Genomic DNA, 24,065 nt, shown 5'->3' on the forward strand with positions numbered 1-24,065 from the left:
ATTATCTATAAGTTAACTATCCACTTTGAAAATTATAAACAACTCCCTACAGAACTGGACCGAGCTAGGATTGTACATTAGGCAATGTCTATTTAACGTTTTATATTTGTACCATGCTTTGGAATTTTAAGGGGGATTTTAAATAAGTTGAAATAACCCCTCTGAGAAATATCCAGCAGGTTTGATCTCCCCTGTTATGTTACTGTTGGGATGTCCAGCTGACGTCCAGTCCTTGTGCGTGGAACAAATAATTAAATGAGACACACAGAAGATGGGGGTGAGGAGAGACTTACTCAAGGTCCCAATATCTGAAAATTAGGGTCTTCTATCCTTAAATGTGTGACGTTCTCTTCCCTATATGGACCTGATTGAAGACTTTACCCCATTTTCTCCCATTGATTATCTTATGAAAATTGGAATACCAATTTTCCCCCAGTGGTTACTTTATAAAACCTAATTAGCATACTGTCCACTTTTCTTCCATTGGCCATTTTTGAAGTTTGAAGCTGTGTTGGGAGTTGTGATGGTGATGTCCTCAGTCACCGGAGTTATCTTGGTGTTAGGACTTATTGTAAACAGGGACAGGACTCCTCTCCTCATCTTGTCCTCCAGTAGCTTCTTATTAATACCTTTTTAATATCATCTTGGTGTCCCTGAACTCCTACCTAGTAGCTAGACATACAAGAAAAGGGATTAAGTGATTTTTTCCAACACCTCCTGTCAAATAAGTGATGGAACTGAGACCAGAACCTGAACATTCAGACTCTGTCATATATCGGATCAGATGACTTGGAAGATTCCAGGATTCATTGATTTATTTCATCATTTCCAATAGCCAGGCATTAAATCTCTCAGCTGTGTGGCTGCATGAAGTCCCTTTTCAGGGTCATAGAGGCCTAACTTATCTTTTTCCTCTAACTTCATCTTTTATTTCTTCAATACTTTCTTGTTTATACCTTTTTCCACATTTTTATTGGTACATTGTAGTAGTACATGATGGTGGGATTTGTTATTACATATGTACACATGCACACAATATAACAATATAATTTGGCCAATATCACTCCCCCATACCTCCCCTAGTCCTAATTTAATTTTGACATTGCCTAGTACCTGTCAATTACACCAAAACACTCTCCTCCAGTCCCAGTGCAAAGTATACCTGTGCAAAAGAAATACATATTTAATTTGAAATTTTCTATTAGCCATGTTGAAAAGGTGAGTTGCATTTTAATACTATGCTTTATTTGGCCCAATGGGTCCAAAACATTATTTTAGTATGTAATGAAAATAAAAGTCAAGAGATTTCACAATCTTCTTTTCCACATTAAGTCTGTGAAGTCTGTGTACCTTAGTTTGTAGCACATCTCAATCCAAACTGGCCACATTTCAAGTGCTCAACAGCCATACGTGGTTACTGCTACTGTATTAGGACAGTTCTAGATGATAGCTATTAATGTGAGGCTTTGACACCCTAAGGCAAAGGTGTTTTCATATGTACAGAGGGGGTTTGATATTGTACAGGTCATGCAGTTCCAGGCTCCCTGGAAATGTGGATGGGTGCTTAAAGCCTTAGGCCTCAACTCAAACTCTCTCCTGCTCTTCACTGGCTATGTGGCTATAAGCAGCTAATGACCTCTCTGGGCCTTTATTTCGTTATCTACAAAAAGAGAATGCTATTATCTATTTAAAGTGTTTTTTGCAAGAATCAAATTCTATATTCCATGTGGAGCATGTCTTGCTGTGCCTGTCATGTGAATCTACCCTGCGACAAATGGTGACTCTGCACTACCATTAGTGCTTCTCCTAAGTTGTTCAGTTATGCTTGACTCTCCGTGGCAAGATCAGGCCACAGACAGCCATCACTTGGAGAGGAGCGGAAGTGCCGTCTCAGTACTCCCGTGCACCAGCAGCAGCCCCTAACACTCATGAACAAGTGTGCCTTCTTTGGAAACAGGGTCTCTGCAGATATCATAAAACTGAGGTCACACTGGACTAGGGTGGGTCCAGTTGTAATGACTGGCATCCTTAAAGGAAGGCCACATGAACACAAGGGGATGCAAAGGGGAGGCCACTGAGGGTAGATGCAGAGATTGGGGTGGTGTGGCTACAAGCCAATGGCTCTAGGAAGAGGAGGGTTTCTTCCCCAGAGCCTTTAGGACTATGGTCCTGCTGGCCTCTTGGTCTTGGATTTCCAGCCTCTAAACTGTGAGAGGATACATTTCTATTTTTCTAAACCACTCAGTTTGAGGTCATTTGATATGGTTGAAGTGTATTAGAAAACTAACACACCTCTGTATTTCCATTCTCTTTTTCAGGTGGTTGATCCATTTTCTGTCATACATCTCTCTCTTTTTTTTAAAATAAAAATATGTTGACTTTATTTCACTTTTTTACCATCCTTAGTATTGCATGTGATAAAAATTCTTATCTCTAAAAGCACAAAAATATTTCAAGAAAGCATATTACAAGATAGTACATATAAGCAATAGTTTGGCAGAATTTTATCAACTCTAGTAGTTCATACTCCCCAAAAAACACAAAATTTCAAAATTCAAAAATAACCATTAGCCTTATTTAACATATATTACACGTTAACATTTAAAATACTATGCTCTACTATAGTGACGCAGCCACATCACTGTTCATAGCAGCTCAATTCACAATAGCTAGTTTGTGGAACCAACCAAGATGCCCTTCAAAAGATGAATGAATAAAGAAACTGTGGTATATATACACAATGGAATATTATTCAGCCATAAACAATATGGTATTTACAGGTAAATGGATGGAGTTGGAGAATATCATGCTACGTGAAATAAGCCAATCCCCCAAAACCAAAGGCCAAATGATTTCTCTGATAAGTGGACAATGATACATAATGGGGAGGAGGGAGTAAGGAAAGAATAGAGGAAGGGTGGATTGTGTGGAGGGATATGAGGGGTGTGGAGGGGGTGGAGGGAAGGAAAGTTAATAGAATGAGACAAACATCATTACCCTATGTACATGTATGATTACACAAATGGCATGACTCTACTTCATGTACAACCAGAGAAACGAAAGCTGTGCCCCATTTGTTTACAATGAATCAAACAATAATAATAATAAAATAAAATGCCATGCTCTCATTAAATATTTCACCAACAACACTGTATACAAATAAAATATTATATAAAAAAATTAAGAAAATGCTTGGGTCTTTAAACAATAAATAAAAACACAGGCACTTCTACACTGAGACAGGGAAGCAATCACTATTGAGAATAATAATTTTGTATAAGCACCATGTGAAAATATGGCAAGAATAGAAACCTGGAGTTTTAAACTGACAGACCATGTAAGAAAAGGTCTGCGACTTCAAACCTTCCACTTCAAGATCAAAAGTCATGATGCTTCCTGATCCACAGTGAAAATTCACAAACCAAATGGTTGTTAGGGCAATTCAGTTTCCTGTTGGCCATTATGAAAGTATACGCATTATGTGCAAAAAATACTAAAATCAGATAATGATTATGATACCACCTAGCAAACCAAACACAAGAGAAATTAAACTCGTTCTCTTCTTGAGACCACAAGGCCACATCAAGATAAACTGGATGTGTCACACATGAGTCTCATTTTGCAAAATTATCTGATTAAATTAACATAAGAAAATATTGTTGGGGTGGCAGGAAATTTCAACGGAAGTCCATTTTCTAGGTAATTTAAAAAATTCATCCAAATTTCATGGAAATAAATTTAATTCCACTTCCCAAAACCACTGAGTCATGAATAACAGTCATGGTAGCCATTAGGTTCATAAACACCTGGGTTTCAGATCAATCAGTCATGATAATGGAAGTAGGACGAGTATCAGAGCAGAGAAAATTGAGAATGACTTACAGTGATCACATCCTAGGAACTTATGATTTCAGGTGAGAAGGGAGGACAAATTAGAAAATAATGACCACTAGCCAGTAGGAAAGTTCAGAACCAATCATCCCACCAAATCCTCCATAAAAATTATCAACTTCTGCTTTCCCTAGTTACAAAAATGCCAAACTAAAGGGTTTGGAGGCCTGCAAATAGATACTACTTATAAAGGTAATTCTCATGGTTTAACACAGAAATTACCCTAATGTGAGAAAACAGCATGGGAACTTGGCAAGATATGTCTTTCTATGCAAAAATTAACCTGTATATATTTTAGCATTTTAAGGGCTGGGGAGATAGCTCAGTTGGTAGACTGCCTGCCTTGCAAGCACAAGGCCCTTGGTTTGATCCCCAGCACCACAAAAACAAACAAACAAACAAACAAACAAACAAACAAACAAAAAAACAACCTGTAAAGTACTTATAATACCTAAACAATGTAATCCTGTGTAAATAGTTACAGCGCAGACTCAGAACTGTGCCTGTCATTCCAGCCACTCTGCTGAGGCAGGAGCAAGTTTGAGGTCAGCCTCAGCAACTTAGTGAGACCCTGTCTAAAAATAGACTTTAAAAAGGTTTGAGGATATAGTTCTGTTGTAGAGCCCCCCAGGTTCAATCCCCAGCAACCTCTCCAAAAGTTGTTGTGTTGTTACCATTTAGGGAATAGAAACAAGAAAAAAAAAGGTCTGTACACACTCACTACAGATGCAAACCTTGCAGGTCTCATGAGAGCACCAGCTGCATTTTATTTAGCCCAATAGATCTAAGATTTTTATCATTTCAGCATGCAACAAATAGTAAAACATTGTTAGTGAAATATTTTCCTTCTTTTTGTTTCCATACTGTCTTCAAAATCTAGTGGGTAGTTTAGACTAGCAGCATATCTCAGACTCACCATATTTTAGGAGACTGGTAGGCAGATAAGGCTGGTGCCCACTGCACAGGCAGCACAACTCCAAACACTCGGAATGTGTCAGGAGGCTTGTGCAACAAGGTCCAACGTTGCATTGTCCAGAAGCAAAATCTATGACGATACAAATGTCCATCATCAGGAGAAGTAATAAACTGCACCACATACATACAAAATGGAATTCCAGACGGTGGTGAAAACAAACAGTTCAGCTGTTTGTTTCTCAAAACTTAGTTTTTTTCTCAAAAACAATTTTAGGAGGAAGAAAAAACTTATGGAATAAACATGGAAAATGATTTCATTTACACAGAATTCAAAAACAAGGTCAACCAAATAATTTCCAATCTAGGCACACATCCTTGACTGGGAAAGTCAGAAGCCAATCTTTAGATGGGTTAACTACTACAATCCAGTCTAGGGCCCCCTGGTGGTGATGAAGAGGAAGAACTTGGGGAATTTCTCTGATAGCAGTAAGGTCTGTTTCCTAACTTGAGAGAGAGAGAGAGAGAGAGAGAGAGAGAGAGAGGCGTTGGTTCTATTATTCTTCAAAAATTTTTGATAAATTATATTTAAATATGAACAATGGACATTAAAATGTGTTTAGTAAGTCTCTTGAGGAAAAAATTGATGAAGCAAAGGAATATTAAATGCATATGTAGAATATATCTTTGTAAAAAAAAAAAAAAACATTGTGTTCAAAAGAATTGATACAACTGATGGCCTCTGGGGAGAGGAGCCAAGTGGCTAGAGAACAGGAATGTTTGAATGCTACCCTCAGGGTTGAGGGTCCAGGCATTTGTATTTACATAAAGCCTTCCTGGCTGGGGGTATAGCTTAGTGATAGAGCACTTGCCTGGCATGCATGAGGCCCCGGGTGTCATCCTTGCAAAAGTAAATAATTAGTTAATTAATTAAGACTGGACTTTGGGAACCACCACTATAGCCTCATTTCTTCACAAATACTCATTATATGTTTATTACATGCATTCTTCTTCCATTATAAAAGGTAAAATAAATAGGGAAATAGTAGTAGTTAAGAGGTTTTAGAAATTCTCTTTTGATTGCTTCTATTTTCTCATAGAAATGAAGAATACTCATCAACTCAAATTGTTCTGAGAATTGAGAAATGACCCATAACAACATGGATGAAACTTAAAAATGTTATTGCTAAGTGAAAGAAGTTAATCACAAAAGATTTCCTATGGGGTGGTGCGTATGAAAATTCTAGAATAGGCAAATCCATGCAGACAGAAAGTAGATCAGCAGTTGCCAGAGTCTAGGGAGTCACAATGAAGGACTGCTAATGTGTACTGGATTTCTTTTGGGGGTGTTGAAAATGTACAGAAATTAGACAGTGGTAGTGGTTGCACAACTCTGTGAATATATTAAAAACCCACCAAATCACATACTTTAAGTGGGTAAATTGTATGGTTTTAGAAAGAGGGCTCAATAAAGCTATGAAAAAAAGAAGAAACTAATAACAGGAACAACAGTACAAGTTGGAGCCTGCTGTTATTATTTTTGTTAGTAGTAACTGTGGGATCTCTAAGATATCACTATTATCCATAATTATTCTGATGTAATTACTTTTCCAGCCCCCCTCCTGTAGCACACAATATTTTCCAAAGATGGCCACACCATTGTCTATTCATCCCAAGTGATATTATTTGGTGATATGAACAGTCTTGTATCAAAAGGTCAGGTCAGTGTTTTCTCCCCTCAAACTTGGGTGCACATCTGTATCTGCCTCAATCAACAGAAAGCAGCAGAAATGATACTGAGTGCCTTCCAAGGCTAGATCATGAAAGTAATGCAACTTCTGCACCCATCTCTTGAGGTACTTCCCTTTGGAACTCAGCGGCCATGTTGGGAGGAAGCCCAGACCATAAGTCAGCATTTCAGTAAACAGCCCTATCTGGGCCCTCAGGCTAGACCCAACAGCGAACATCAACTACCAGACTTACGAGTGATCTCAGGTCATCCAGCTGAGGCCCCAGGCACCATGAAACAGAGACAAGTCATCACCACCATATCCCATTAGCATCTCTGTGCTACAGAAACAGTGAGAAAATACTCATTTCGTAAATTTGTTTTAATATTCATGGCAGGGATTATAACTTAGTTACATTTGAATTTCCATCACTGGGTCTTAATGTCTAACTCAATAATTAAATGAAGAACTTTCTCTTTCTCTCTCTCTCTCTCTCTCTCTCCTTCCCTGCTTTGCCCTACCACATGCTTCTTCCATGATGTTCTGCCTCACCTCGGTCCAAAGCAATGGAACCAGAGGACTGGGACCTCTAAACCATTCTGTGCTGGTTTCCATGGTGAGGAAGGCACTGTACACCAGATAGGTCTTTGTGTCTAGCACATCATGGTGATAGTTCACTACTCTGAAATTGTACAATGAGCAATATGTACCCAGGATTGAGAGGTTTCCTGGGGGAGATCCATCCTATGAAGTTAGAGTGAGACTTCATAAGATGTCATAAGAAACTCTACTGGATGTTAACACAACCCACCTTATCAATGCAGACTAAAATTCATGAAGAGAACAGAAAAATTATCCCAACTCATATGTTGTGTGTTTTTAATTTTAAAAAAGGCTCTTGTATAGTAGTTGTTGTATAGACAACTACAGACATTGTGGTCATTTGTACTTTGATATCAGCATTTTCTTAACCTTTAAGACTGTTTCATTATTACCCCATGAAAGCTTTTCTTAATATCACATTGAGTACATTTTAATTGACTTCTACTTTTAAAAACCCCAAAGTCATTAGTTGTAATCTGTTGTTCTTGCTACTGTATGGCATTTAATCTCCCTGGATTTATTTCTACTCTTGACCAAAGTTTCATAAGAAACAATACAAGATTTGGGGCAGAGGGAGGGAGGATATTTTATTGAGAACTACTTTCAAAAGACTTATCTGTAAGCTTCAACTAAGGAGTACAGCCTTAGCTATCTAGACTCTAACAGTTTTGTTTTAAAACTGTTCAAGTGTTTCTTAGCAATGAAAAAGAAAATATCTTGCTAAAATTAAGATAAGGAACACTTTACTTTTTAAAAATTTATTTCTTATGTGGATTTATTTCTAGAAAAATGTGGTGATAATTCTTTTGGTTAAATAGCCTTTCAATGTAATGCTTAAAAATAAGATGTGAAGTCAAGTAGTTTGAAGCCCAGCTCTGCCGACTTACCCGACTTGTGAATTTGGACAATGATCCTCTCCAAGGATCCTCTCCAAGTCTAGAGCACTCTTAATGGGCACACATTGAGGATGGTGTTAAAGTACAGCTCTGATCCAGTAGGGCTGGGTCAGGTCCAAGATTCTGTGTTTGGGTGGGTGGTGCTGGTGTGCAGAGGAGCACATGTTCACAAGCAGGGTCGTGCCTTGCTCTTGCTTTGTAAGATACCCTCATCTTAAACCCCTCTGGCCCTCCACCTCTGCACACATGGGCACAAGCATTTGCATTGTGATCCCTACCAAATAAGAAATCTCAGTATATGCATATCTATAAAGTGTCACATAGTTGTGCCTGGAAAGCGTATAGGACATGAGCAGCAGCCATGTAAGAAGAGTTAGTGTCAGGGAGGAATTATATGCTGACAGAGAAACCGGGACATAGGACAAGGAGCCCTGGTAACCTGGTGTCTCCCTAATAAGCCCAGCCTGACTTGCCCCTCACCAGATGGTCAGTTTTTTTTTTGTTTGTTTTTTTTTTTTTAGTCTGAAATATATCTCATAATGCTGAGGGGTATATTGTTCTTTATCAAATTAACTGTACTTGTATTCAAAATAACATGGCTTTTAACTACATGACAATTATTTCTTGTCCATTTCAGTGATTTCTTGGATGCAAAACAAAATCTGTGTATTTATTTCTTTGAAAACATCATTTGTTGACCGTCCTTTCACTGCCATGGAATGATGTGCCTTCTCAATCCAATGGATTTTATTGGGAGCTTGCATTTCCTGTGCCACCTTCTCCAACAAGTTCTTCTCACACATTTCATCTGCTGAACCTGACACAAACAGTACAGGATCTTTTATACGAAAGAGATCTTCGTCTCTGAGTTTATGCTGTTGTTTTGGATGGTGCAGTGGATAAGAAATACAAATGAGACCTCGAACCAAACCATCAGCATCATCTGGCTCAATATGACACATTACAGAAGCAGCTGCTCTTGAGCCAGATGGTCAGTTTTTATCAGGGACTTTGCTCTTATTAGTTCTTGGCTCCCTGGAATGTGAGGGGAGAACAGGATACCACCTTCTGCTTTCCTGACCTGAGACAGTCAAGCTCATTCCCATTGGATTGTTATCACTATTATTTTGCAGTGCTGGGGATGGAACCCAGGATCTCCCGCATGCTAGGCAAGCATTCTGCTGCCGAACTGTCCCCCCAGCTCCCATCTTTTGTTCTCAGAGGCTTTCTTTGTTTTCCATATAAAAGCCATCCCATTATTTGTGTGCCTGTAAGTGTATTCTGGTTTCTTTTCAGCAGAAAGAACAGATCCTTCTTTTGAATTAATCCGAGCTTTTAGGCTTCAGGGAGAAACAACACAAGATGGCACATGATTATGTTCTCAATCACAGCGGTGAAGGATTGAGGAGTGACAGAGTGGCTGCTGTTTTCTGGGACAATGGGAATTCAGGGAGCAAGCATGGTTCTTTGCACTGCCCGTTGGATGGGAACATTTGTGCCCAGCGTGTTCAGCACAGGGCTCACTGTCCTCTAAGTCTGAGGACGCTGTGAGGCTCAGAGTTTTCCTTGTTGGAGGTCTCGCACGCGGGGGGCCCTGGTTCTTAAAGAACTTTTACTCATGTAGCCACGCAAAAGTCTCACTGCATGATGGAAGCCAACCAGTTCCAAGGCAGAGTGGTAACAGAGGATGAACTTCATTATGGTCAGCCAGCTGATCAGAAGATGGCTCATATCCTCACCCTAAAGGGTCATCTGTGCTGGGAAGCTGACTTAGGAGTGGTTTATGTAAGAGATGGGGAATTACAGACTGGTGGGTGTCTTCTCACAAGTGGCACCCAAGTGACACACATCTGATTGGAATCTTCTAGTGCCACACATCTGATCAGAATCACCTACTCACTAGAGGTTTCCAGTTCTGCAAATCTCAAGAACAAAGATCATTATTTCCCAGCCTGTTATTGTCACTCATTAATTTGTACGTGTTGTTCCTGACATGTTATACACTGGACAGGCTAGTGAACTAGCTCCCTCAAGGCCCTCTTGCTGGTCACCAAACTCATGGAAATGAGAGGAAAACATTTTACCTAATTACTGTGAAACACAAGGACCATGTGAAGTTAGGTAGGAATTTGATCTCAGAGCTTGACTTCACTCTTACTTGGTAGAGTGCCTGCTGAGCATGCAGGAGGCTCTGGGTTCAATCCCCAATATTGAAAACAAAATCCCCCTTACATTTCCTCAGCACAAGAAATATAAATATATCACTGAGGCATAGGAATTGCCTATTATGTCTGTGCTAGAAACCTACCTAGACTCAGGTCATAGAGTAAAGTTGTACCTAGGGAAGTTGAGTCACTTTGATCTGGCCCTGACTCAGTTACATGAGGCTGCTTCCAGGCAGCCTAGGGAAGGTTAGAGAGGGCTGCCAGTGAGGTAGACAGAGGAGGAAGTGGGAAGAAGGAGGCTGGATGAACTGACTCAAAAAGTAGAGGGGTCCCTTGACCCCATCTAGCCAGCTAAGCCCAAAGGGCGAGGAATGGGGATTTTTGAATGATCCTGAAAAGCAGAAGGAGGCTGTGGAGTAGCACTCCAGGTAGCTGTATGAAGCCACCACATTTGCATTCCATTTGTTCCAGGTGATCCTGGAGAATTGGTATGGCAATAATTCTCCAAGTTGGCTACACATTAGAATCACTGGGAGTGATCCCTGGGATTGAAAAAGTCTCCATGCCTAGGCCAGACCTCAGACCCCAGAATCTCTGGAGGTGGGCTGTCAGCAGTTTTAAAGCTCTCCAGGTGGTCTAATGTGAGGCCAGGGTGAACTCTGGTGTAAGGGGAGACAAGGACATTTTTTATCATGAAAAGGGAACATCATCCCATCTGTTTCTGTTTTCTTGTATTATGGTTCGGACCTGGAGCGTCCTGCATGTTGAAATCATGGTCCCCAATGCAGCACAGTGGGGCTTTCAAGCCATGATTGGATCATGAAGGCTCTGACCTCATCAGTGGATCAATCCATTGGTAGCTGAATGATCTACTCAGAGGCAGGACCTAAGCAGAGGAAGTAGTTCACTGGGGGCATGCCCTGGAAGGAATTATCTTCTCCTTCTCCCCTTTTCCCCTTTCTCTCTTCCTCTCCCCTTCTCTCCCCTTATCCCTTCCTTTCCCTCTCCCTCCCTCTCTTCTTCCCAGCTGCCATGAACTGAAGAGTCTGCCAAGCCCTTCCGCCATGATGCCACTGGCTTGGTGCCAGATGACCAGGGACTGAAACCTTTGAAACTATGAGCCAAAGTAAATCTTTCCTCCTCTGAGTTGTTCTTGTCAGGTATTTTGACCACTGTGATGAAAAGCTGACTAACACAGCTTGTTTATTTTTGCAGTACTGGGATTGAGGCCAGGGATTTAGGAGTGCTAGGCACACATACCATCACTACCACATCTCTAGCCCTTTTTAAATTTTTATTTTGAAGCAGGGTCTCCATAAGGTGTCTGGGGTAATCCTCCTGCCTCAGCCTCCTGAGTAACTTGGATTACAGACAAGCATCACCGCGCCTGACTCAGCTCTTTGTTAATAGAGGAGTCTCCAGGACCTCTACAGCCTACTGCCCCATTCTTCATAGACTCTAGACCCCCTGCTCACACACCTGTCCTCAATCCCAGCCCTAAAAGACCTGAGTCCTGGGGGTTTCTTTTTGTGTTTTTATTGTACTGGGATTGAATCCAGGGGTGTTTTTCCTGCTGAGCCATTATTATTTTATTGATTTATTTTTATTTTGAGACAGGGTCTTGCTGAGTTGCTTGGGTGTGGGGGTCTCTTAGCCATATCCCACGTGGATGAGAAAAGGATTAACTGCCAGAGGATGATGTTGGCTGCAAATCAATCAGTTACCCATAAACTTATCTAATCAACAAACACACAAGAGCCAAGACTCCTGTTAAATGGGTGGGGGCGTGATGGGCATGGCCATACCAGCTCTGGCCTCTAACTACATGGAGTGACCCAACTCTCTCTTATTTATAGACACACAGTTAAAGGGGCCTGGAATGGGAGGAGCTGCTTCTGTGATGAACAGGAGAAGGTAGAGTTAGGTCTCTGTGTCATGAAGCCTAGTCTGATTCTGCCAAATGAGGATGGCTTCCTACCTCTCCCCCTTTTAAATATTTGTTTAAAATGCAAATGATGGGCAGTTATTTTGAGGTTCTGGCTCTTGGTTCTGAAGTATGGTGACCTGACAGGTCAATAGAGCTAACGTGGCTACAAACTTTGTGACTGGAGATTCGGCTTCTCCTTGTCGTTCAGTCATCCTTTCAGATTCCTCATTTGTCCCCACGATGGTGGGTGGAGTGTTTGGTGCAATCTTCAATCGTTTGAACCTTGACTCCAGGTCCCCCATGCTTGATGGCATGTTCAGGTACCCAAATAGGGCGAAATGCTCCTTCTGGAAAGACACAAGCATGGCCTCTATCCCACGTTATTACTGGGTCCGGTCCTTTCCACTTTCCTGTCTGTAAATCTTTCCACCAAATTAGACCCAGTGGACCTGTCATAGTGGAAGACATATGTCCCTCGGCTGCCGTTTGACCCTCAGAATCACAATGTAAAAAGTTTAAAACAAACAAGGCATGATTAAGATTATTTTGCAGGGTCTTATCTCTCCCTTTTTGGTTTTGTAATTGTAATACAAATGTAGTACATTTGTTTTTTTTGTTTGTTTGTTTGTTCTTACATGTTTTATTGTAGATGCTCTTTCCAGACATTCCTATGCCATGTTCCCCATAGTCAAATAACCTGGATACAGTCAAGAGGTAATATTTCAGGTAAGTAGAAACAGGGATCAGATGCTTTTTGCAATCACTTTAGACATTTCCTATTCTCTTTTTTTTTTTTTTTGCAGTTATTGTTTGAACCCTGGACTTTGTGCATGCTAAGCAAAGGCTTTACCACTGAGCTACACCCCCAGCCCTAGACATTTCCAGGAGAACAGTCATAGTGTAATGACTTTTAGAATGCTGCTTTAACCCCTTGAATCAATCTACATAGGGCAACAATGCCCTGAGAGACTGAGTAATTAAAACATCCTGCCATGGTCCATGACCTTGGGCAACTGGGGCTCTATGAGAACCAGGGGAGCACATGAAGGACTAAAGATTGACTGGTGACTGTGGTTGGTACCTGAGACTACACCTGGCTACAGGTTAACTCACAAAACTCCCAGAACTGGAACCATCCCCACTGGGAGCCCAGACGAGCTTCCAGCTCTCAAAGCCATTGTACATGTAAAGGCTAATTTCTGAACTCAGGAGGTACTGGGATGGAAATGTGGTTTCCACTAAAGGGAAAAGAATGTGAGCTATGTGGGCCGTTATCCTAGCTTACCCTTTTTTCCACCTTCCTTTCTCACACAGCCTGAGAATGCTGTGCAGCAAAGAGGAGCTGATGTTCCACAGTACAGACTAAAGAGGTACAGTCATGGGAGAAGAGCCAGAGAGATTTCTGGAATTAAGTGGAGTGCTAGCTACCCTTCTAGAAAAGTGTTTCTCATGGAGCCTGCATTTTAAAGTGAACTATAAAGATGTCTTTGATTCCCTGACGTTTCTCAATAATGGTAGCGGTGGTGGTGTGGGGAAGGCAGGGGCTGGTAGTCCAGTCTGCAATTTCTTGTGCAACAGTTTGGAATCTTCCCTCGTGATGTTGTACAGCAGCCTATCCTGTGAGTTGTTTGATGGAATATGCAGTTGAAAGTATGTGTGGGGTAAAGAAAGAAAGAATGGGGCCTTGGCTCATATGCAGGGAAGGGGACGTATTGACCACAGTGGATATTTCCTTTGAGGTGCCCCTGCAGGGCCCTGAGGACGAAGAATTACAGAGGTCAGGTTACGAGTGCCCACCTCTTCTAACCACCAACTGCCACCCTGGCCAGCAGTGGGGAGTGTTTGTGCGTGTGTGGGAGGAGTTAGAAAAGGAAGATGCCCCTGTGAAGGAGAAGAAAACATGTCGTGAGGTTGGGGGAGAAGATGTATAAAGACCCTCAAAAAGAAAAATAATCTTTCTCTATATTAACTGAGCCAACCCATTTCTTATTGGGGGGCATTTTTGGATATTATAATTAAAAAACTGTTAAGTGATCACTGAGCACAAATTACTTTATAATCCTGTACTAAAACCAGTGATTTCTCACGCTCCAGAATTACCAAAATATTCTTGCCTAACAGCAAAGGGGAAAGAATTGTGCATCTCTCTGTATGCTTTTTGTTTTCTCCCCAAATGCCCATTTGTTTTCAACTCTGAGCGTCTCCTTTGTCCCCTTTCCTGCCTGGTCGCTGTTTACAGGTGAGCATGAGCAGCAGGAGGAGGGGCAGGTGCCACAGGCTGCAGAAGAACAGTCTCCAGGAGCTCTTCCGGTCTGCATCCACGTAGAACCGGAAGCCGAGGTAGGCAATATACAGGTTGATGGGGAGAGAGATGATGGGGAAGGTCCACGTGGTGATGTCCAGGACTGGGGCAGCCACCGACAGTCCAGTCAAGGCCAGGCAGTGGCGCAGTGCCACTCGCCTGCACAGGCCCGGGTGAGTGACTGACATCATGCAGTAGCCTCCCCGGGAGTAGTCTTCACGGAGGCCCCAGCTCAGGGCGTTGAAATGAGGAAACTGCCAGGAGTAGAGAATTCCTCCCAGAAGAAAGGCTCCAGCATCCAGGCTGCCAGTCGCCGCTGTCCAGCCCATGACAGGTGGGATAGCCCCAACAACAGCTCCGACCCATGTGTTGGCAATGCTGATCCTCTTTAGTGGTGTGTAACAGCAGGTATACAGGAAAATGTTGAAGATGCCCAGGGCTCCTGTGAGTGGATTCACCCCCCAGGTGAGAAGGGCAACTCCTGGAACAGCACAACAAGTGGCAAAGGACACAGTTAGCAACGGGCTGATCTGTCCACGAACCAGAGGTCTGTTTTTTGTTCTATTCATGTTTGAGTCAAAGGGCACCTCAAAAAACTGTGAGTTTGATCTTGGAGAGTCGAGCCAAAATTCCTGGTAAATCATCCATATGCAGTTTCATCTCTTTCCACTGCTTTTCTTCTTTTGTCTCTTTCCCCACATCTGCTGGGCTTTCAATGATGGAGGCAGACTCTAGTCCTATTAGTTGCTTTTCACTTGGATTTCTGGACAAAGGTAGGCTGGCGGGTGAAAGAGATCTCATCTCATATATTTCTGCTTTGGCTTGACCAGAAGATGTTTTTTCAAGGAAAGGAGATGCCACTGGTTCTGGCTTAGGTTTTACTTGCTGGTTGAGGCTTCTATTCAGTTGTGTCACATACATGCGTTTGAGGAAGTTAAAGTGCTGAAATGTAATCCACTGCTTATTGACATTCCTGAAAAGGTGCATAAACTTGTGAGGGGATTCCTGCACAGCTCTTCTTTCCAGATACCAGACACATCCTCCTACCCAACCTGTCAGGAGGCGTGAGGAGAAAGTATGAGGGGATGCGGCCATAACGCACGAATCTGGCCGTGCCCTCTCTCCTCACTGGGTGCTGGGCGCCGCCATCTTGTTTGCCCTCCCCCTGTGTGAGCCCAAATGTAGTACATTTGTAATAGATAAATGAACTCATTCTACAATGGCTCGACTTTGAGGAATACCTGTTTTGTGTTCAATATGAAGTTGGTGGCAAAACTGTTGAAAAGGAGAATTAGTATAAGCTGGAGCATTATCAGTGTTGATCTGTAATGGACAGCCTAATACTACAAAAGCAGCTAGACAATGAGAAATAACATGTTAAGTATTCTCTCTTTTGTAGCCTCCAGTCTTTACTTATTCTTGGGGCTAACACACAAGAGTACATCTTAAGTTATATTTAACTATTGTTTCTTTTTTAAATGCCCAAGAATGTCTGTGTTTGGTTTTAACTGTTTTCCTAGGTGTTTAAGATCAAGCTTGGTTAAATTGACCTGCTCCTGTCTATTACAAGTCAGCTGAGTTCCCAAAGGGGTCACTCATGGGGAACTTGAGAGCAGGTTCTTGGTTCCTTTAGTGCCATTCACTAGGTACGGTCTCCTTGATGAAGTGGCTTCCTTTGGAAGCATCAGGGATGTCTCCCTTTTCCAATGACTCTACTCTGCAGGAGGTGCACTGATTGACTTTTCATCCTCTAGTGGTCTCATTAATCTCCCTGATTGGGAGGTAGTGTGACCCAGAGTTGCAAAGTTCCTTCGAGAAGTTCTCTTGTTCCCTGGGTTCAGACTGACTGAGGGCAAGAGCCAAATACTAGTTTTCTTGGCACATTTATTTTAGTCTTAATCTCTAAGTTTGATCTTAAATATCCAGCAAGACAGTCTCACCAGTCATAAAGCAAGTGCACTGGGCTTTAACTTCAACATTTATAACTTTACAGTTATTTACCTACTTTTATTTAACTGGGGTCTATATTATCTTATCTGTCCTATAGGTGATGGTTTATTGTCTCAAATTAATTTAGGTTGTTCTTGAAACAGTACCTCTGTAAAACATTAATAGGTAATAGTTTTAGAATGTACAAGGAAAATACAAAATTGAATTAACAAGAGTAAAAACATTTTGAGTAATAGCTATCTTGAATTTTCACTGAGCTATACATTAAATCCCCTGACTGACAAAAATCAGTCTTTTGAATATAACTTTAAATGAGCTGAAGTCTGGCTTACTTTGGAGCCATTTTAACATGCAGTAAAGAGGGCCAGAGCCTTAACTCAGGTAAGGCAGGGCTCTTCACAAATCTTAGGTAAAGTGCTTTAGTTCTGAAGATGATCTTTGCCTCCTCTTTAAACATTATTTTACAAAGTGTACATATATTGTTTCCTGAGTCTATAGGAATGTTAGTCAACACAATATGACATTACATCTAAAACATGAGTCAAGGAGAGGCTGAGAGATCTTTTAACTTGCCTTTTGTGTGGCAAAGTGGCAAAATGCTGTCATGTTTCATGATATTAACCTTTAAACAAACCAGGCTCTCACTAACTTTTAGAAATACATTTAGATTTTCATCCTAATGTAGAAGGTAACATAAAATTTTACATATATCCTATTGATAACAGGTCTTGTTATAGAATTAAATGATATAAATAAATCCCCAGTAAATTTTACTATTCTTATAAGTTTAAAATTACCATTACAGATAAATTTAGTTTGGAGAATAGCAGCTTGATAAATTTTCTGCTTTAAAGACTTGTACACCTGGAAGATATGAACACATTTAATATTTAAAGAAGAGTAATAACACAATTATCTTGATGTTTTTATATTTTAAAAACTAAACCAAGTTTAGTTTTTAAAGAAGAATTTAGACTCTTTAATGTAGTACAATACTCTAACAGTTGTCATTTAACCATAATTGTATAAACCCTAATTTTTAAGGCTAGTTGTTCTAAAGACTAAAATTTAACAGAACACAATGGTAAGAGTAAATTAGTGTTTTTAGGAAATCCTTGTCATTTTAACATATAGATCAAACTTTGTTTTATATCAGTACATTAGTATTTGACCTTAGGAGAAACCTTAAATTACTTTAACTGATTGTCTCATATATATATAACCAACTTAGTTACACACAAACTTGTTGGAATTTTCCCTTTATTTACACACAGACTTTATTAGCACTTACTTAGACCCTCATGTATTTCATCATACAAGCACTTTCTTACCCAGAAACATTCTCTTCTCCCTTCTACTAAATATATTTCCATATGTAGAATCTTCTATTTTTCTTTCCTGTTGACCCCGTTCACATTGTGAAACAACTCTTATGAAATTTTTTAATTTAGATAAATTACTCCATTTTAATAAAATGGAATATTTTATGTTATTTACAGTACTCTAATTGAAACACAGTTGAAACTTTTGGATCCTTTTGTATATAGAATTGTACCTGTTAGGACTTAACCTTTAGTAACCTTGATTTTGGTGATGACACAAAGCGATTTTAAACCCTTTTTATTTACCAATCTATGAAAACACCAATAATGTTTAAGTATGTTACTCCATGGAATTTAAGGAGTTAAGAGTACTTGATGTTATTTAACAGTTAGCATTTTAACTTTGTAAATTAATCAGATGTCTCTAACAAACACATTTGAGTAATCCCATACATGTCAAATCTAATTTACTTATTTTACTGTAAAAACCAAGATAATCAGACAAGTGTATTGAAAAGTATTTGCCGTCTCTTTCCTGTTGAAGAAAAGTCTTAGAAACAATTGATATCAGATATTTTATAGACATCAACATTTTATTAGTATAACCACCTAAAGACTTTTCTGTTAAGTAATTTTAAAGACACTTTACTTTCATTTGTTTACCCAATTTAAATTGAACCTTTTAAAATCACATGAATTAAATGTATGTGGATCCATTTTAAAATTTTAATTCATGAGTGCTCATTATGTATGTCAATTTTCATATCATGTACATGATATTTTGGTGCACATATGTAGACAGACCACATGATATCAGACAACACTTTATACACATAACACAAAAGCAAAGGCCTTGTTGCTTTTTATAGGTGGATCTCCATTGCAATGTAACAGATGTTCAAAGACTCTAGTTGAATAAAAAATAGGATTGATCAAAAAAAGTCATGAACTCAAAAAATATAGAATTTAAGGAAAAAGAAGAGTCCTGGGAAAATGACACAGCCATTAATTATTTTATTAAAGCACCATGCAATTTACTTTTGTTGGAGTTCAGGTAAGACTCTTTTTCCTTTTTTTTCCCCCCTTGAGTTTGAGATTGGTCTCCTACTGAACTTGCAGAATTCTTCCATTTACATTTCAATGTAAGCCTTGACTGAAATCTGCAAGGAGCTAAGGAGAGAGATTACTGATTCCTCAAAAGAAAAGATATTGTGATTGAGAGTCTAGGGTATACAGAAAAAGGCATCTTTTAAATCTAACATAGTAAACCAAGCAGCAGCTAGAATTTCAGGTAACAGAGTACATGGATTAAGAACTACAGGGTGGAGGGAAATCACTGCTTCATTAATTATTCTAAAGTTTTGGACAAGGCAGTTTGCTTTTGAACTCCTAAAATGTGTGAATTGCATGGACTTTTGCAAGGAATTAAAAGTTTCTGTCATTTGTGGTTTTGAATGATCTTTAATAAGCCCTTTTTCTTGTCTTTATATTCCCTTTCTTTCTTTTCCTCTCGATTGCTATTATAAAAAGAAATGTAAGATGTAAGCTGTAGGAGATCATCTAAGGATTGATCAGGACAATCTGCCAATTTTGTAATTTCCTCTAAATGTTTGGGGCTGACTGAATGATCTAGAATACCAAGAAGTGAACACACCCTACATCTTTTATAGATTGGGGTCTCCTTTGTTCTGTTCTCTCCCCACTTATTCCTCTCCTTCCTGCCTACGTGACTAAGCCCAGGAGTTGCCAGTGACATGGCAAAAAAGGTGAGAAGCAGATGGCAGGGGGAAGGACCAAATGGAGATTCAGACAGGTAGGGGCCTGGGGAGATGAATTAGCAATTCCCTGCCTGCAGTTTTTTGGGAGAGGCAGTAAGGCAGGTAATTTTGGTGATCAAAAGACACTGACATTCCAAACTCCCAGGGGTGTTCTCCAACTTCCCAGAGTCTGATGGCCTCCATTCCTTGATTTGACCAGATTCCCTATTCTACACTAACTGCCTGTCCTCAATTCTGGCTTCAACTGGAGCAGAACAGTTCAAATGCAAATTACAGAGGCCCCATGTTAACTCATCCTCCTTTGATTTTGAATGCTCTCCACTCTTCCAAATAGAGATCTTGACCCACCCTTCAGTATGTCTTTGTCCATGGGGAACTGCTTAACTAAAAACTTTTTAAATATGTTCCCAGAAGACAAAGAGGTCCTGGGGGATGAATATTTCTGACTCTTAGATTTAAAGCTCTTAATAGCATTTCTAAGTCCCATAATTAAATCTCCCAAAGTCCTCAAATCAACATCTTGGTCCAAATAAAATTGAGTTTCTATTATAGTCCAAACTCTACATTTTCAGTTGTGCTCCTAGACATGTTTTCTATCACTTCCCACCACCCATGGAGGAAATGATAACACATACGCCTTTTTTGGTGCAGTGAAGCTTCTTCTCTTTAATGTGGACAAAAGGCTCCCCAATGCGGAACTACTCCAGGTCATAAAGAATACAGGGACCAATCAGAAAGTTGTCCCTGTGACGAATGCATGGACATATCAAGTAAACGCATAAAGCATGTACTGTACACAAGCCAAGCACAAGGTACATCAGCCAATCAGGAGTACTTCCGGAAACTTGTTGACAGCTTCAAGCCTATTCTGGCACCGCGCCAGGTGCCATCTTGAAGATCAGGCCAGGGTGTGCCTGCCTCCGCGGGCCCTCAGAGGCGAGCATCCCTGACGGTTTTCTAAAATTCCCATAGCCCATGCCATGGTGCTTCCAATCCCAGTGCTGTTTCTCCTCTAGTCTTGGTGACCTGGCCCTGAGGGGCTCCGCCTGGGCAGGGAGCAGCCATGTTTCTTAGTAGGCTTTCCCATCCTTCCCACCTGGGGGCAGAAACCATGCTGTTTCTGGAGGGCTGAAGCTGTGGCGGGAACACACACACTTAAACTAGGAAACTTTCCGAGGAATTTCCCCTTCTTAAGTTAGAGATTTTCTCCGAATTCCTGATTAGGATCTTTCCTTCCCAGGATTCTAAACTTTTGCACCCATCTCAGCCACGTTAGGTCTCAGTTTCACACAGGTCACACGGAGGCCCACAGACCTGCCTGATTGCATCTGCGGTATTTAAAGCAACCAGGTCTCCATTTACATTTAAAGAACTGTAGGAGTTGCATTCTTTCCACTGAACTTTCACTCTGGCTGAGTAGTGAACATAGCTGAATAAGTTTTATTTTTATTCCTCTCTCTGTGGAGAGCAAATTCCCCAGGCTTAATGTCACACAATTAATTTCCCTTTCCTTTCTCATTACTGTATTTATTCACATGCATGCGCTTCCCGTGGGAAAGGGGCCAACAACACCTTGCCTTTATTTTTTCTTCTAAAATCCTCTCCAAAAGTCGCCGATTGGGCGCCAAATGTGGGGGTCTCTCAGCACCATCCCATATGGGTGAGGAAAGGGTTAACTGCCAGAGGATGATATTGACTCTAAATCAATCAATTACCCATAAACTTATCTAATCAACAAACACACAAGAACTGATACTCCTTTTAAATGGGTGGGGGCGTGACGGGTCTGGCCATACCAGCTCTGGCCTCTAACAACCTGGAGTCACCCAACTCTCTTTTATTTATAGACACACAGGTAAAGGACCTGGAATGGGAAGAGCTTCTTCTGTGATGAACAGGATAGGGTGTAGTTAGACCTCTGTGTCATAAGGCTTGACCTAGTCTGATTCTACTAAATGAGGATGGTTTCCCACACTTAGGATCTCTCTAAATTGCTGAGGCTGGCCTCAGACTTGTGATCCTCCTGCCTCAGCCTCCCTAGTTGCTGGGATTATAGGCATGCACCACCATCCCAGCTTCTTTTTTAAATCCAGATTTTTTTCACAGAGAACATTGTCTGAATTTAAAATGGATTTGAAATCATCCACTTTGTTTTCAATCACTGAGAAGAGATTAAGTCCTTTCCAGATGTAAAGATAGAAAGAGCCTGCACCTGTGTAAATACAAATACAAGGCTCTTCCCAAACTGCCCTCAACCCCTCATAAAAGCTGCAAAGTATTTTCGTCTCTTATCTTATCTGTAAAGGCCAGGTGACTGACCCAAAAGCAAACTTTGCTGGCATAAAAGCAAACTTAAAGATAATGACAACCCTCCTCTCGGAGGTCAGGGTGACCCAGAACTTAAAATAACATTGTATACAATTTTATATGTTAACCAATTAAAAAGAACACTGTAAAACTGTTTGCCTTTCATTATAAAAACCCTGCTGAACAAGAGCTCAGGGCCTCTTAGCGTCACCGGTTACTGAGTGCGCGGAGGACCAGGCTCGAGCTTGCTAATAAATGACTCTTTGTGGTTTGCATTGATCGTGGTCTCTGGTGGTCTTTGTGGGGTCTCGAGCCACTGGGCACAACACAGAGACCAATAGTAAGAAATGCCTAAAAAAGAAGAGCAGTAAAGAAAGATCAGACTAAAGAAAGTAGAGTCAAAAGAGTTAAAGTAGTACCGGCACATGTGTAGATAGATAGCCAATGGGTAAGCATGAACGCTCCACAAATAGACCAGAAAAATGAGAATTTAGTATGTGATACTGTGACATTTCCAATCAATAGGGAGATCATGGACTATGTTATAAGTGATGTTGGGACAACCAGGTAGCCATTTGGGAAAAGTGAAGTTGGATTATGCTGTGGTTTAAATGTGCCCCTCCAAAATTCAGGTGTTACCAATATGATAGTGTTAAAAGGTAGAGCCATTAGGGGTAAGTAGATCATCAGGGATCCTCCCTTGTGAATGGGATTAAAGCCAGCAGAAAAGAGGCTTCACACAAGGTACACCAGTAAGGCACCATCTTGGAAGCAGAGAGCAGCCAGCCCTTGCCAAGCAACTGAACTTGTCAGTACCTGGGACTTCCCAAACCCTAGGACTTTGAGAAATAAGTTTGTGTTCTTTATAAATTATGGTCTGGACTGGGGAGGTGTATCTCAATGGTAAGGCACATGCTGAGCAAGTGCGAGGGTGTTTAGCAAATGTGAAATCCTGGTTCAATCCCCAGCACAAAAACCTGAAACATGAATTTTCCAGTCTGTGGTATTCTGTTTCAGGTGCACAAACAGATTTACACAGACCAGTACCTTACACTGTAACTAGGGTACATTCTAACTAGATAAAAACTTTTAGTATTAAAAATGAGCCAAAAAGTTAGTTTTTCAGTATGTAGAAAATGATTTTAACATTTTAAAAGACAAATAAAATCAAGATAAAATATTCAAAACTCATATCAGAGAGGGCTATGCTATTGAACATATAAAAGTTCCTGCGAATATTAAGTAAATAGTAAAAATGGCCAAAGAATATGAACAGATTCCAGAGAAGAAAAAAATGCCAAAGACTCTTAAACATATGAAAAGATGTTCACCCTCATTCATAACACGAAAATGAAATCAAAACTGAACTGGGGGCTGGAGCTAGAGCTCAGTTGTAGAGCACTTGCCTAGCACATGGGTTTATTTGGTTAAGCTCCCCGCTTCCCCCTGGTAATGATTCCATTTTGTGCAAATGTTCTGCTTCTGTGGTTTTGTCAGGTCCCAAGATGCAATAGTGCGAGGATAAAGATGTAGTGCGCCCTGCTAAAGAGGGTAATGGCTTATGGAGCCCACGGGCTTCTTCGTGCTTCACGAGGTACTGAACACATAGGAGTTGCTTCAAAAAAACTGTTTAGGGACAGACCGAAGATGAAATGGTGAGAACTTCTCTAGAGTGCCACTCTGTGAAGGGCTGATATTGTTCGGTTGACAGAATGGGACATCGATTCCTTGTACAGCATATGACCCTCAGATTCAATAATTTACCAACTGCACAGTGGAGGAACTTGATGTTACCTTCAATGGCCTGGGTCTATTGGTGACTGGAGTGACCCCCAAAAAGGAAGAGTTTAGCTAAGATTTGGGTACTTTGGGTGGGAAGCTGGGGAACTTGGGTGTAGGAGGTTTTGTGGTCCAGCAAAGGAGAGGAGGAGGTAACCTTAGATGCAAGATATTCTAGGCTTAAAAGATCACTCGCAAAGTTTGCAAGTGACTTTCCCAAAACTATGGCACCCATCAATATGCCTTTTTCCTCATTAAAATTTTCAGTTAAATTTGAATCTGATTTTTATCCAAAAAGTCAATGTTAGGTTTGAAAGATAAGATACAGAAGTCCAGTTAAATTTGAATTTCAGATAAGCAATGAATAATATTTTAGTGTAAATGTGTTCCAGATATCACATGGAACTTACATTAAAAAATGTATTCATTGTTGGGTCTGAGGGTGTAACCCAGTGGTAGGGGTTTGCTTAGCAAGGGTGAGGCCCTGGGTTCAATATGCAGTA

At 40.6% G+C, this 24,065-nt stretch overlaps 1 protein-coding gene across 1 annotated transcript; it reads right to left on the reverse strand.

The window, feature by feature from the left end:
• Positions 1-12,762: 12,762 nt before the first annotated feature.
• LOC306643850 (protoheme IX farnesyltransferase, mitochondrial-like) lies at positions 12,763-15,538 on the reverse strand. Its single transcript, XM_079110153.1, is given in 2 exon segments — positions 12,763-15,026; positions 15,028-15,538. Coding segments are annotated over 2 exon segments (1,209 nt in total). The 5' UTR covers positions 15,522-15,538; the 3' UTR covers positions 12,763-14,311.
• Positions 15,539-24,065: the final 8,527 nt, after the last annotated feature.

Source organism: Sciurus vulgaris, assembly GCF_902686455.1.
Source record: "Sciurus vulgaris genome assembly, chromosome: 14".
Classification (NCBI taxonomy): Eukaryota; Metazoa; Chordata; class Mammalia; order Rodentia; family Sciuridae; genus Sciurus; species Sciurus vulgaris.